Source organism: Gobio gobio, assembly GCF_949357685.1.
Source record: "Gobio gobio genome assembly, chromosome: 3".
In the NCBI taxonomy this organism is placed as follows: domain Eukaryota; kingdom Metazoa; phylum Chordata; class Actinopteri; order Cypriniformes; family Gobionidae; genus Gobio; species Gobio gobio.
This window is the reverse complement of record NC_137099.1, coordinates 36,029,793-36,046,469: the sequence shown is the minus strand read 5'-3', so window position 1 is coordinate 36,046,469 and position 16,677 is coordinate 36,029,793. Positions and strand designations below refer to the sequence as shown.

The 16,677-nt window shown below is 40.2% G+C and overlaps 1 protein-coding gene across 2 annotated transcripts in view; it reads right to left on the bottom strand.

Moving 5' to 3' along the window:
• The window catches only part of nlgn4xa (neuroligin 4 X-linked a), a 187,993-nt gene that overhangs the window by 105,334 nt on the left and 65,982 nt on the right, over positions 1 to 16,677 (bottom strand). For both annotated transcript variants that reach the window (XM_079813426.1, XM_079813425.1), the window contains one exon: positions 16,012 to 16,164. In XM_079813426.1, the coding sequence (XP_079669552.1) occupies positions 16,012 to 16,164 (153 nt within the window). The remainder of the gene's footprint in view (positions 1 to 16,011; positions 16,165 to 16,677) is intronic.

The following is a 16,677-nucleotide window of genomic DNA, read 5'->3' as shown; positions in this document are numbered from 1 at the left end:
GGACCAGGCCATCTGGAGTTATGGTGAAAACAAGGCCAGATCTCTCCAGTACATCTGGTTCTTGAAGAAGGTCCACTCTGAGGTCAAATTGAGCTCCCTGTTTCTGTATGGAGATATGATGATGCCAGACTGCACCTATCTGAGAGTCATAGGACAAGAGGAGGAATGTTTACTGATGTCTGCAGGTCTGTAAAAAACAATTTGTTTGATATAGTTTGTGTTCGAGTTATTGCAGGGCTGGACAAAACTCAGAATGTAAGAACTGACTCACTTACAATCCATGAGTTACAATCTATGAATAATTTAAATCGAATTAGCGGTGCACTACAGGAAGTTTGAACTGCAGTGTGATTTGGAATTTATGCAATTTATAGAAATTCAACACAGAAAATGGCATTATATTAATCTAATCCTCCATCCACTCATTCATTCAATCATCCATTTGGAAGCCCTGGAAACCTTTAAACTTTCAAGACTTTCAAACAAGGCCTTGGCCAGCCATCATTCAGAGTTTGTCTTACTACACTACAATTAAAAGTGGGTATCAGTCAAGTGGCAGTAAAGACTTTTACATTGTTAAAATTTTTTCTAAATACTGTTCTTTTGAACTTTGCATTCTTAAAAGATTTGTGTAAAAAAATAAATATTTTTCACTACCACTCTGGAGTTGCCCATGGTGAGAGGCGGACGGCTGGAGTGGGCTTGCTTATAGCCCCCCAGCTCAGCCGCCATGTGTTGGAGTTCACCCCGGTGAACGAGAGGGTCGCATCCCTGCACCTTCGAGTCGGGGTCTCTCACTGTCGTTTGTGCCTATGGGCCGAACGGCAGTGCGGAGTACCCGGCCCTCTTGGAGTCTTTGGGAGGGGTGCTGGAAAGCGCTCCGACTGGAGACTCCATTGTTCTACTGGGGGACTTCAACGCTCATGTGGGCAGTGACATTGACACCTGGAGGGGCGTAATTGGGAGGAACGGCCCCCCTGATCTGAACCCGAGCGGTGTTCTGTTATTGGACTTCTGTGCTAGCCACGGCTTGTCCATAACGAACACCATGTTCAAGCATAAGGGTGTCCATCAGTGCACGTGGCACCAGGACACCCTAGACCGGAGGTCGATGATCGACTTTGTGGTCGTCTCATCTGACCTTCGGCCGTATGTCTTGGACACTCGGGTGAAGAGAGGGGCGGAGCTGTCAACTGATCACCACCTGGTGGTGAGTTGGATCCGATGGCAGGGGAGGAAGCTGGACAGACTCAGCAGACCAAACGTACTGTGAGGGTCTGTTGGGAACGTTTGGCTGAGCCCCCTGTCAGAGAGATCTTCAACTCCCACCTCCGGCAGAGCTTCGACCGGATCATGATGGAGTCTGGAGATATTGAGTCAGAGTGGACCATGTTCTCCACCTCCAATGTCAATGCGGCTGTTCGGAGCTGTGGCCGTAAGGTCTTGGGTGCCTGTCGAGGCGGTAATCCCCAAACCCGGTGGTGGACACCAGAAGTAAGGGATACCGTCAAGCTGAACAAGGAGTCCTATCGGGCCTGGCTGGCTTGTGGGACTCCAGAGGCAGCTGGCAGGTACCGGTAGGCCAAGTGGACTGGAGTAGTCGTGGAGGCAAAAAATCGGGCCTGGGAGGAGTTCGATGAGGCCATGAAGAAAGACTATCGGTTGGCCTTGAAGAGATTCTGGCAAACCGTTCAACGCCTCAGGAGGGGGAAGCAGTGCACTACCAACAATGTTTACAGTAGAGATGGGCAGCTGTTGACCTCAACTGGGGATATCGTTGGGCGGTGGAAGGAATACTTTGAGGATCTCCTCAATCCCACCAACATGTCTTACATTGAGGAAGCAGGGGCTGAGGGCTCAGAGGTGGACTCGTCCATCACCCGGGCTGAAGTCATCGAGGTAGTTAAAAAGCTCCTCGCTGGCAAGGCACCGGGGGTGGATGAGATCCGCCCTGAGTACCTCAAGTCTCTGGATGTTCTGGGGCTGTCTTGGCTGACACGCCTCTGCAACATCGCGTGGCGGTCGGGGACAGTGCCTCTGGACTGGCAGACCGGGGTGGTAGTCCCTCTTTTCAAGAAGGAAGACCGGAGAGTGTGTTCCAACTACAGGGGGATCACACTTCTCAGCCTCCCTGGGAAAGTCTATGCCAAGGTACTGGAGAGGAGAATTTGGCCGATAGTGGAACCTCAGATTCAGGAGGAACAGTATGGTTTTCGTCCCGGTCGTGGAACACTGGACCAGCTCTATACCCTCTCCAGGGTGCTGGAGGGTTCATGGGAGTTTGCCCAACCAGTCCACATGTGTTTTGTGTATTTGGAGAAGACATTTGACCGTGTTCCTTGTGGCATCCTGTGGAGGGTGCTCTGGGAGTATGGCCCCCTGCTTAGGGCTGTTCGGTCCCTGTACGACCGGAGCAGAAGCTTGGTTCGCATTGCCGGCAGTAAGTCAGACCTGTTTCCGGTGCATGTTGGACTCCGGCAGGGCTGCCCTTTGTCACCAGTTCTGTTTATAATTTTTATGGACAGAATTTCTAGGTACAGCCAAGGGCCGGAGAGCGTCTGGTTTGGGGACCATGCGCTTTCGTCACTGCTTTTTGCGGATGATGTTGTCGTGCTGGACCTTCAGCGTGCACTGGGACGGTTTGCGGCCGAGTGTGAAGCGGCTGGGATGAGAATCAGCACTTCCAAGTCCGAGGCCATGGTTCTCAGTCGGAAAAGGGTGGATTGCCCACTTCAGGTTGGTGGAGAGTTTCTGCCTCAGGTGGAGGAGTTCAGGTATCTTGGGGTCTTGTTCACGAGTGAGAGAAGGATGGAACGGGAGATTGACAGACGGATCGGTGCAGCGTCTGCAGTAATGTTGTCGATGTACCGGTCTGTCGTGGTGAAGAAGGAGCTGAGCTGTAAGGCGAAGCTCTCGATTTACCGGTCGATCTACGTTCCTACTCTCACCTATGGTCATGAGCTGTGGGTCATGACCTAAAGGACAAAATCCCGGATACAGGCGGCCGAAATGAGTTTTCTCCGTAGGGTGGCTGGGCACTCCCTTAGAGATAGGGTGAGAAGCTCGGTCACTCGGGAGGAGCTCAGAGTAGAGCCATTGCTCCTCCACATCGAGAGGAGCCAGCTGAGGTGGCTCGGGCATCTATATCGGATGCCTCCTGGACACCTTCCCAGGGAGGTGTTCCAGGCATGTCCCACTGGGAGGAGGCCCCGGGGAAGACCAAGGACACGCTGGAGGGATTATGTCTCCCGGCTGGCCTGGGAACGCCTCGGGGTTCCCCCGGAAGAGCTGGAGGAAGTGGCTAGGGAGAGGGAAGTCTGGGCATCTCTGCTTAGACTGTTGCCCCCGCGACCCGGCCCCAGATAAGCGGAATATAATGAATGAATTAATTAATGAATAAATCTTTTTTTTGCACAAAAAATATTAAGCAACACAACTGTTTCCAAAATTAATAACAATACGAACCGTCACTTGAGCATAAAACCAGCATATTAGAGTGATTTCTGAAGGTTCATTTGACACTGAAGACTGGAGTACATGAAGACTAAAAATTCAGCTTTGCCATCACAGGAATACATTTCATTTTAAATATATATTAAGATAGAAAAAAACTATCTTGTTGAATGTGATTAAAATAATACTTCAGAGCCCATTATAATATTGGCTTTACACAGTAATATGACAACAGTGACCTTCTACGAGAGAAGCTAAGCCATCCAAACTTTATCAAGATAGAATAGGGGCTGAACATTTCAGTCAGTATTCTTTAAAGGTTTTTAAGACAAAAGCTATTGTAGAAGCAAAATGTTTATGAACAATGACTAAAGCCAAAACGACTTTAATTTCATATCAACATTTCTTTCAACAATTATTTTATAAAAAGAAAAAAATACAGCAAGCTTATTTAATGTTGGAAAGATTAATGTGCTACAAGGTAAAATTACAAAATGGAGGAATTTCAACAAGGGACTCTCAAGGTAGCCTTCCTTATCAGAGCTGCCAGAACCTCTCACAGGGCCACGATGATTCAAAATGTCTGAATAATCACTACAAGAGGGCTTGCCTCATCCTGAGAGAATTCTGTTCATTTATATAAATCCTAGAGGTTTGTGTTTCTAAAAGCCATTAGAGGTGTGTATGTGTTAAAAGGGAAACGTCAGAAGGGGCTTGATCTGTCTTTAATTAGGTTTTGTTTTTATTCTTTTGGTACAGACAAATCAGCTCTCTCACCCGCCTTGGGCATCAGTGCCATTCGAGGGAGCTTGTTTGCTTATTGTTTGTGTTCTGAGCTGAGCTGTAATGGGAAGATGTTAACCCTCACTGTATGTGCTTCATGTGTCACGCTTTGAAGACTCCCCTCAGGAAGTCACCTCAATTGCTTAACTTAAACCTCCTTCCTCATCCATCCTGTCCTTTGTGTTAAAATAAATAAATAAATTAAATGTTGATCAATAGAATATAAAAAAATATACAGGGGGTAAAAAATGAGATAGGAGAAAAAAATATTTGTTAATACTTTTGCGTTTTCTCTCGAAAATGTTTTGCGCTTGTAAATGTTACAAACAAAAAGTTCCTTGGGGGAATGCTTTTATATTTATATATATATATATATATATATATATATATATATATATATATATATATATATATATATATATATATATATATATATATATATATATATATATATATATATATATATATATATACAGTGGCATGGAAAAGTATGTGAACCGCTTGCAGAATCTGTGAAAATGGGAATAATTTTAACTAAATAAGAGGGATCATACAAAATGCATGTTATTTTTTTATTTAGTACTGTCCTGAATAAGATATTTTACATAAAAAATGTTTACACATAGTCCACAAGACAAAAAAAATTGCTGAATTTATTAAAATAACCCTGATAAAATGTTTATGAACCATTGATTCTCAGTGCTGTGTGTTGTTCCCTGGATGATCCATGGCTGTTTTTGTTTTGTTTTGTGATGGTTGTTCATGAGTCCCTTGTTTGTCCTGAGCAGTTAAACTGCCCAATGTTCTTCATGAAAATCCTCCAGGTCCTGCACATTCTTCAGTTTTCCAGACTCTTTTTCATATTTTAACCCTCTCCAGCAATGACTATATGATTTTAAGATCCATCTTTTCACACTGAGAACAATTGAGGGACTCAAACACAACTACTAAAAAAGGTTCAAACATTCACTGATGCTCCAGAAGGAAACACAATGCATTAAGAGCCGGGGGGTGAAAACCTATTGAATTTGAAAATCAAGGTAAATTGTAATTAATTTGTCTTCCGGGAAACATGCAAGTATCTTCTGTTGCTTCGGAAGGGCAGTACTAAATTAAAAAAAAAAATTATATTTAAACAAAATAAGAACAATTTGGACATCTTCATCCTTTTCAAAAGTTTTCACCCCCCGGCTCTTAATGCATTGTGTTTTCTTCTGGAGCATCAGTGAATGTTTGAACCTTTTTTTAGTAGTTGTGTTTGAGTCCCTCAATTGTCCTCAGTGTGAAAAGATGGATCTTAAAATCATACAGCCATTGCTGGAGAGGGTTCAAATATAAAAAAGAGGCTGGAAAACTGAAGAATGTGCAGGACCTGGAGGATTTTTCTGAAGAACATTGGGCAGTTTAACTGCTCAGGACAAACAAGGGACTCATGAACAACCATCACAAAACAAAACAAAACAGCTGTGGATCATCCAGGGAACGACACACAGCACTGAGAATCAATGGTTCATAAACTTTTTATCAGGGTTATTTTAATAAATTCAGCAATTTTTTTGTCTTGTGGACTATATGTAAACATTTTTTATGTAAAATATCTTATTCAGGACAGTACTAAATAAAAAATAACATGCATTTTGTATGATCCCTCTTATTTAGTAAAAATTATTCCCATTTTCACAGATTCTGCAAGTGGTTCACATACTTTTTCATGCCACTGTATGTATATATGTATTATCATGAAAAATGTATTCATAAATATCATTACAATTTAATGAGTTGAGGACATTTTACAGCCTGAACTAACCTTGCCTCATCATGAAAAGGTTAATTATCTGACATTTTAAAATAATTTTAATTTTTGACATTGACTTGAGGGTCTGCAGGGACATTATTATAGTAAATGGTAAATGGACTGCATTTATACAGACCGATGGCCACCAAATCGCTTTACATATTGCCTCACATTCACCCATTCATTCACTCATTAATACACCGACGGCGGTGTCAGCCATGCAAGGTGCCATCCAGCTCGTCGGGAGCAGCTGGGGTTAGGTGTCTTGCTCATGGACACCTCGACACTTGGCCAGGTGGAACCAGGGATAGAACCTCTAACCTTCCGGTTAGTAGACAACCTACATGAACCAAAGAGCCCTTGCTGCTATGGATCTGTCTACATTACAACTATTTATTGATAGTAATAATTGTCATTATTATGTTTTTATATTTGAACTTATAATAACATTCCTTTCAATGTTAAATAAACAGTGAACACATCTTTAATCTACTCAATAGTCTCGAATACCTCCTGTCCACTCTCAACTTTCAACACATTTACTTGGACCAGTCATCCCTATCCTGGTGTTACCTTACATCACCTCTCCTTTCTGTTTTTGTGTAAAAAAATAACAAACAAGCAAAGTCATTAGAACTACCACGAGACAACAACAAACAACTCTGCCTTCCGGCAGTTGAGGACAGCATGACATGCCCACAGACACCCAAGTGCATTCATATTACTGTGCCATTATATTGCTTAAAATGTGACCCAAAAAAGCCCTCTGTTTCTCAATGTCTGTTGCTCCTAATCTCTCTTTTCATCTTTCACTTCCTCCCTCATGAAACCATTTCAGTCCAATCGGCCTTCCTCCCCTGGGCTGTGCCTGTCCTTGCCCTGCTGTGGAGACTCTATTCACAGGCCTCCGGGAAACTGTAGGAGCCTTTCGGGCTGTGGTGGGAGACAGACTGACAGAGACAGAAGTGAATAGGATAAAGGCTCCGTAGAGATTGACCCACTGCAGAGGGGTCTATTAGTGTGAGCTACCGTCTGTTAAATGACTGAGAGGGTGATTTGGGAAGGATATTTAATGCCTTGTTTGATAAAAGCCAAAGTGCAATTCTGCTGGACTTTCTGCAGTTCAATTTTATGGTTATAGACTGAAAAAATCTCAAGCAGATTTTCTTATCTACTAGAGGTTCTCATTGTCAGGGCCGTGCAGAGAGTTCTTCAGGGGCAGGGGCTCAAATGTAAAAAAGGGGCAATATATATATATATCTATCCTTATGCTCATCAAGCCTGCATTTATTTAATCAAAAATACAGAAAAAAACAGCAGCCTAATATTGTGAAATATTACATTATGTTCTTTTTAACTTTTTATTAATCAGAGAATCTTGAAAAGAGTATCACAGTTTCCATCATTGACATTAAATCCTCATATTAGAATGATTTCTGAATGATCATGTGACACTGAAGTGTGGATAAATGATGCTGAAAATCCAGCTGTGATCACAGGAATAAATTATATTTTAAATTATTTTAAAATAGAAAGCCATTATTTTAATAATATTTCACAATATTGCTGTTTTTTATCAAATAAATGCAGGTTTGATGAACATAAGAGACTTCTTTCATAATGCTGCATAATATCCAAAAAGGTTTTGTGCAGATTTGTTTGTTGTCAGTTAAAATCCATTTTGTCTGTGATGCAATTTATAAAATGAGACAACCCGCAGGAAATCGTTCCACAAACGTTAGTTCGTCTGTCATTTTCAACCGATTTATGAATAAGAACAGAAAATTAGCACTCCACTTCACATCGCCCAATGGAATTTGAACTTGCTTTGCCAGATCACGATTGGTTGGTGTATATACATGACAAACGGGCATTGGTGAATTGTGTAATACTTTAAAATATATAGATTTGTAATTAAATCAACACATTAGCTCTGATTATGGATGAAAAAAAAAATATTGGTGTACTTTTTTCCCGTAAGGCCACACGCTCTCTGAAAGGACCATATTTGGCTCGAGAGCCGTTTCCGAACAGTGGAAAATCAGCTGTCAATCAAAACGCACGCAACCCATAGCAACGCGTTATGGCAACGACTCAACAGAAATTGTCCGATTTTTGAGCTGTTCGTTACTATTGTATACATTGTCATGTTACAATAATCACATTTATTTAGTTTTATTGACCACTATATTATCATTGATATTTGTCTGAGAGGGGCACTTTTGATTCATTTTGAAAAAGGGCAGGTGCTCGAGCACCCAAAGCCTCTACCCGTATCCCACTTCAATATCAGCAAAGGTGTTTTGCAATACAATTTGAACACAGTAAGTACATTGTACTTATTTTTTTATGTAAGTACATAGTACTTAAGGCCACCTAATATAAAGTGGGGCCAACCTACCCATCACAGAAAAGATTCTGCATTTTTAAATGTTTTATAAAACGTTGTTTAGTATGATTTTAAGCCATTTTATTACAAGGGCTCAGGAAATATTCTCCTAAACCACATTTACTTTATAATACCAGTTTAATACCCACATCATTATACAAATATGTGTCCTCATAAATCTTAAAAACAGGCGCACACACACACAGACACAAACCCCAAAGATAATCTTTTACACCAGTGGTTCTCAAACTTTTTATACCAAGTACCACCTCAGAAAACATTTGGCTACCACCAAGTACCACCATAATGACCAACATTAAAATACAGTAGCGTAGCCGTAGTAGGCCTAACTATTCAGCTACAGCTCTGCACAGTTCAAAAACGAAGCATTTTATTCCTAATAAGAATATTTATTGTTGTCAGCCACTTTAACATACACATTAAATATACATTAACACTCCACTGTGCTTACATACAGGTAAATAAAATAATTAAATAATGATTAAATTAAAATGTGTTGTAAAGTTAAATTAAGCTGAAACTGCACTGTACTTGTAGCCTGGATGCCAGCCGAACTTAGCCCCGCCCATAAAATTTTTACTCGGGCAGTTCGGTCTGGACTTGATCGGTAGAGAAGTAATTATGCCCGAACAGAAGCTGTTCGGACCAATGAAATTGTCAGGGTGGGCTTTAGACGATGATGGACAGATATAAACAGTAACGTAATCATCCACGTCATCAAAGAGCGCTTGGGTTGAATTTGTTCTAAACGGAGAACTTGTTCATATATGCATTCACCTTTACTATTTCTATCAGAAATGATGATCGTGTTTGTAAGTACTCTATGTCTCCTTAAATTCTTTTTTTACAACACCGGCAAAGTTCGTTTACACTCATCTTTTTCTTCTAACGCTAGGCTACTTATTCCAGCGTGCGTGCAGACAGGGTTGCCAAGTTTTACAACAAAACCCGCCCAATTGCTAACGTTCCTCAAAACTAGCCAAAAACAAGCCCAAAAGCTTTCCTGGGGAGTTCTCCGGGGGAAAAAGGCATTTTGGGGGTAAAATATGTGTTATTTTGGAAGGACTGCCTGCTAAAATTCGCATTCCTGGGTCTGTATATCACATAATTGGGGTCGCTTCAACCCGTGGACTTGGCAACACAGTGCAGTTGAGTTCTGTTGACATTTGACTACTAACGTTATGCGTCGCTCGGTCGCTCCGTTGCTCTGTTTGGTTGTAGGTCTATCCAATTGAGGTCTTTCCTGGTTCGGTTGAAACACGCCCCATAATCACAGCCCAACGGAGCAGTATCAGACTCATATTCTGACAAGAATTGAGTATGACGACGTCAGGCTACTGTACTTGTATGCAAAAAAACAATATTTATTTAGTGATTCCTCTGCGTACCACTAGAGGCAGTCTGAGTACTCATACCACACTATAAGAACCACTGTTTTACACCATTCCAACCACCAAGAAGTTATAATTACATGAAACCCTTTTGTCTAGTACTACAATATATAGGCTATAAAATATGGGAAAAAATACAAAAATACAAAAAATGATTAAAACAATTAAACTGCTATCTGTACGTTTTGCCTCTGTGTCGCCATCTCTGTTTGAAACCTGCTATTGCAGTTATTTGTGGAGTTATCATCTGTACGCAAATTGTGTATTGGTGTGGCTCCTCAGCGCGGGTGAATCTAATGTTTTGAGGAGTATGTGTGGCTTGCTGTCAGTCACTGCACCGGTGTGGATACTGTACTTCAGAGTCACAGATTCTACGTCTTGGAGTATAACCTAAATAAGAATTTGCACCAGAAAATGTCATCTGAACAAGTAAGTTACATGTCTGCCACTTTTGGGAACAAAACATTACAATAAATCGCGCAACCAACAGTGATTAAATCTAACGATTGCGCATTTAACATCAAACCGTGCAAATTATTATTATTGTTATACTTTGTTCTCAAATTGTTAAAATTAACAGCCTTAGCACTGCGTGACTACGTGTATTTAGTGTTTATTAGCATTACCTGTAGATTTAAATTTCTTTACAGTCTAATCTTTTGCTTTTTTAAACTACGGGTGAATCTTCAGTTGTCACTGATGATGTTATTTGGGCCTTTCTGGATTTCAATCCGCCATCAAAACGATACGTTTAATTATTCCAGCTGCTGTGAGAAAAGGCTATAAATGATCCGCTGAAGAACATGCAGTCCGCTCCTCACTTGCGTTACTATAGCCGCACTCTTTCTTTATGTATACAGATGTGACATATAATGACACAAAGACATGCTTGAATTTCCCGCAGAAATCCACCATACCACTCTAATTATAACACATTATTACAAGCTTACCGTTGTGAATGGGGCTATGGTAAGGAGATTGTTTTAAAAACTGGTTTGTAGTGTACTTGCTCAAATGGATTTTGGATAATTTTTAACCAAAAAAAAAAAAAAGTTATGGACTGCAGCTTTAAATATACACTATTACAAATTGTCATACTATTTCACAATATTGCTGTTTTACTGTATTTTTTTTAATCATTTTGAGCATAAGAGACTTTGAAAAACATCTTACCAACACCAAACTTTTGAATGGTACCGTACATATAACTGTATGTCTTGGTCCAGTGGCTTTACAGTGCATCCAGAAAGTATTCACAGCGCTTCACTTTTTCCACATTTTGTTATGTTACAGCCTTATTCCAAAATGGATTAAATTCATAATTTTCCTGAAAATTACACAAACATTATCCCATTATGACAACGTGAAAGAAGTTTGTTTGAAATCTTTGCAAATATATTAAAAATAAAAAACTGAAAAAAAAGGGAAAAAAAAAAATCACATGTAAATAGGTATTCACAGCCTTTGCTCAATACTTTGCTGAAGCACCTTTGGCACCAATTACAGTCTCAAGTCTTTTTGAGTATGATGCTACAAGTTTGGCACACCTATTTTCGGGCAGTTTTCTCCCACTCTTCTTTGCAGGACCTCTTAAGTGAATGAATCGTCGGTGCACAGCCATTGCATGTTGGTGCACAGCTATTTTCAGATTTCTCTAGAGATGTTCAATCGGGTTCAAGTCTGGGCTCTGGCTGGGCCACTCAATGACATTCACAGAGTTGTCCCGTAGCCACTCCTTTGTTATCTTGGCTGTGTGCTTAGGCTCATTGTCCAGTCGGAAGATGAACCTTCGCCCCAGTCTGAGGTCCAGAGCACTCTGGAGCAGGTTTTCATCAAGGATGTCTCTGTGCATTTCTGCATTCATTTTTCCCTCCATCCTGACCAGTCTCCCAGTTCCTGCCACTGAAAAATATCCCCACAGCATGATGCTGCCATCACCATGCTTCACTGTAGGGATGGTATTGGCCAGGTGATGAGTGGTGCCTGGTTTGCTCCAGACATGATACTTGCCTTTCAGGCCAAAGAGTTCAATATTTGTTTCATCAGACCAGAACATTTTGTTTCTCATGGTCTTCAGGTGCCTTTTGGCAAACTCCAGGCTGCCTTTTATTGAGGAGTGGCTTCCATCTGGTCACTCTACCATACAGGCCTGATTGGTGGAGCGCTGCAGAGATGGTTGTTCTTCTGAAAGGTTCTCCTTCCAGAGAGAAACGCTGGAGCTCTGTCACGATCGGGTTCTTGGTCACCTCCCTGAACAAGGCCCTTCTTCCCCGTTCGCTCAGTTTTGCCAGGCGGCCAGCTCTAGGAAGAGTTCTGGTGATTCCACTTCTTCCATTTACGGATGATAGAGGCCACTATGCTCATTGGGACCTTTCAATGCTGCAGAATATTTCCTGTATATTTCCCCAGAAATATGTATATGTGCCTCGATACAATCCTGTCTCGGAGGTCTACAGACAATTCTTCGGACTTCATGGCTTGATTTGTGCTCTGACATGCACTGTTAACTGCAGGACCTTATATAGCCAGGCGCTGGCCAAATCATGTCCTGTCCAATCAACTGAATTTAGCACAGGTGGACTCCAATCAAGTTGTAGAAACATCTCAAGGATGTTCATTGGAAACAGGATGCACCTGAGCTCAATTTTGAGTGTCATGGCAAAGGCTGTGAATACTTTTTCATACTTAAAAAATTGCAAAGATTTCAAACAAACATCTTTCATATTGTCATTATGGGGTATTGTTTGTAGAATTTTTAGGAAAATAATTATTTTAGTCCATTTTGGAAAAAGGCTGTAACACAACAAAAGGTGGAAAAAGAGAAGCGCGGTGAATACTTTCTGGATGCACTGTATGTTCTTAAAGGGTTAGTTCACCCAAAAATGAAAATTGTCATCATTTACTCACCCTCATGTCGTTCCAAACCTGTTCATCTTTGAAAAACAAATTAAAATATTTTTTATGAAATCTGAGGGATTTCTGTCCTTCCATTGATAGTCTATGCAACTACCACTTTGATGCTTCAAAAAGTTCATAAAGAGATTGTAAAACTAATCCATATGAATTGAGCAGTTTAGTCCACATTTTCTGGATCATTCTGCAAGAACCAATGAGGTTCATTCTCGGGTTACACAGCACATCTGAGCTTCCGCAAGAGGTTTGTTCTCGAGCGTCAAGCAGGTTTGGTTGAGCTTCTGTTTATGTTTGCTGATTAATGTTTATATGTGAATAAAAGCCTAAATTCAATGTGTTCATTATATAAAATGACCATGTCACTTCATAAAAGGATCTCTTTATGAACTTTATGAAGTGTCAAAGTGGTAGTTGCGTAGCTGTCAATGGAGGGACAAAAAGCACTCAGATTTCATTAAAAATATATTCATTTGTGTTCTGAACATGAAGGAATATCATATGGGTTTGGAGCGACATGAGGGAGAGTAATTAATGACAGAATTTTCATTTTTGGGTGAACTAACCATTTAATCTTGTTTTTTGGGTGAACTAACCACTTAATCTTGTTTTTAATTTAAGCAATCAACTTTTTTATGAACCAAGCAAAACTGCTACGGCTTGTTAGTGTCAGAAATAGGGACCCATTTGGTAGCATTTTATTTTCAGATTTCAACAGACAGCAGACCGCACAGTAATGAGGAGCACATGGCTGTGAGAGGGGCACCACACTAGAGCCTGTGAGAACAGTGTGGGTCAGCCAGATATGTGTGGAAATCAACATGATTAATGTAACTTTCTTTTCTGAGAGTGTGAATAAGCCCACTAAATGAAGACAGCATATTTACTGGACTGACTGTTGTTCATTGATGGATTGACAATGGACTTTTTTATGGGTACTTTATTCTGTGTCTGATTAGAAATTATACGTTGGTATTGTTGTTATTGTTGCTAAGTCATTTACAGAATATTTATTCCTAAATATGAAAATATGTTAATGTATTTTAAATGATTTATTACATTATAATATCCAAGCTAAATATGTCAACATAAACATTTCACTTTTTCAATTACCAAGCTAACAGCTTCGATAATGCTAATTGTTAAAGTGATGGCCAGAACAAGAGTCCTAACATTTTTAAAGAGACATTTCTGTCATAGTTTACTCTCAACCTCCCGTCTTTCCAAACCTGTGGACATAACTGTATTTAGCACTTGAAAACAACTGACACCTGTATTATGCTGCTGTGTGAACGTAGCCTTTGTGATTCTACATTTAGTGCTGCATAAATAAATACCTAATTTTACCAAATTAGAACTATAAGGTGCACTGTGATGACGTGTTAAGTGCATAAACAGACCCATTCTGCTGTATTATGAAACACATCAGCAGTCTGCTCACATTGCCATGTAAGAGAGAGAGAGAGAGAGAGAGAGAGAGAGAGAGAGAGAGAGAGATAGTCATGTGCCAGTGACACATCCCAGTTCATTCTAACAGCCTCCACTGGATCATCAGCAGGCCACATGTGCCCCACTGCAGATGGTGCAATTACTATGAAAGCACACACAGTTACAGATGCAAATTCGACAGAAAAATGCACATCCGTACACATGCATACCCGTGTAACCTATACAAAAATGATTATAAATGAATACCCATGCAGTCGTAATAATTACCACATGATTATCACACTAACAACCCTGTTATGCATACCACATCATCGGTGAATCTATCTCAAATATGTATACATATGTTCAGCAGCAATTTTTACTCTCCAACTAGCTAATTCCAGAGAGGAGTGCGTGGCTTACTGCAAATAGTATTTTCACACCGGAATGCTCCTCTCACCCATAGCTAATCAGTGAGCATGTGTCTAAAAGCTGGATAAAGCCATTACAACACTAGGTCTAAAAACAGCTGAGAAGAAATGTGTCTCACTGGTGGCGAACTGGGCATGGGCCAACTAGACAGCAGTCTGTGCAGTGCCATACACACACACAAACGCTGCCACCAAGATACCTCAGAGGTGTTAAAGTATTACTTTTGTCATGGAGAAAGAGCTCTCACTCTCTGAAGAGGGGGTCACAAAATGGACACAATCCTGCAATTTTATATGCTTGGGAACGTGTTCCAATCTCACATTGCCCTCCATCTAGGGTTCTGCTTTTCACTGCCACCATGCTTCAAACTGCTCTCCGTAAAGATGGAGACAGCCAGACACTTTTGACTATCTCCATCACCTTCATGCTGAGCGATGTCAGGCAGAAAAGCAGAGACACGTTTAACAAAGGCCTCGCTTGCACTCTCTCACTCCTGTCCTCGGTCTCTCTGCCACTTTCCTTGCTTCCCCCAACTACTGTCTTTTTCCTGCAGTGCATACTTTTACAGAAGGCCTATACCTTTTCCCCTTGGCTCCAACACTTCTAAATATAACCAGCCTCTCAGAGAGCTGTAGCTGATAACGAGTTGTAAGAACAGCTGAAGTGAAAGACTGTGAATGATCTCTTTTTAATATTTACCCACCACAGCCTTGAGATTCTTAAACAAAAATTGTATCATTCTACATCCTACTGAGGTATTTACAGTATATCCTGCAATGAAAGAGGAGTATGAAATGTGGACTTTTACATTTTTAAAATTTGAAATTTGATGATTTGTAGCAATATTCACCACTTACTTTAAGTAAGTACTAAATTTGTCCTCCCTACTTTTTGGAAGATAATCATGTTTTATGAGGTCAGTTATAACAAAAGAAAAAAAAAATTCCTGTTTATTAAAATAAAGATGACATTTGAAAATATGAAATGTTGCCTGAATGTATAACTTTATAATAATTTTATTTATTTTATTAAATTTACTAAAACTAAAACTGAAATAAAAATAAATTAAAGCAAAACAGAAATAATAATTAAAAGCACATAAAATATACAAGAACTTGAACTAAAATTTAAATGAAACTTTAATGAAGCATTTTATGACTGTAACTGAAGGACTGATTTAAACTGAATTTAACAGTAAACTATACCACAACATTCCAGATCTTGAAATATTCATTTTAAATGCTGTGACTTTTAAGCCCATGACCCTCAGCTATTCCAAGATCATGAGCCTCTTTAATACATGTGTATATCTTTATTACACATGTAGAGGGCTGAATATAAAACAAGAGGTCAGCAAGATATTCTGTAATCAAAACCATCCACCATTTAATGAAAAAGGAATGACTTACCCAGCACTCCCAGCCTATAATTCAGGGTCACGACGATGACATTTCCATAGCTGGCCAGAATGCTGCCGTCAATCATATTCCCTGTTCCTTCCATGTAGGACCCACCATGGATGTACACCATAACAGGTCTCAGCCCATTCTCATCATGGATGTCTACAAGAAGAAGAAAAAAACAAATTAATTTAAACATACTGTTAACATTTTATATCTGAGGGATGACTGAACAACCATTTTTGTCCTGCCAGTTTGTCCTCAGTAAACAGACAGTAGAACATTAGGCTTTACACTTTGACAAGAAAATCCAATAGTACAATCCCAAATGAGAAGATCAGACAAATATCTCCAATAAAATTGCTTCTTTGTACCATTACCAAGCTGCATTTTCATTGAAACTAATCCCACCTCAGCAAGATTCACCTCAAGATGTGGCTCATGCAAAGGGAAGTCCGTAATTGCTGCAGATGAGTTGGTTATTTGTAGGGTTCTCTTGTTCTGATTAAAGCTCCTGATTAGTACACGTGTAGGAGGCTGATTAAAAAACAAGAGTCATGAAGCCCTAGGATGAGGAAGTCTTTGATAGCAATTCACAAATTGCAAGCAGGCTTAGCAGACTATAGATTTTTCACATCAGATATTTAATGGTCTTTGAACAGGCCAGCTAATTTA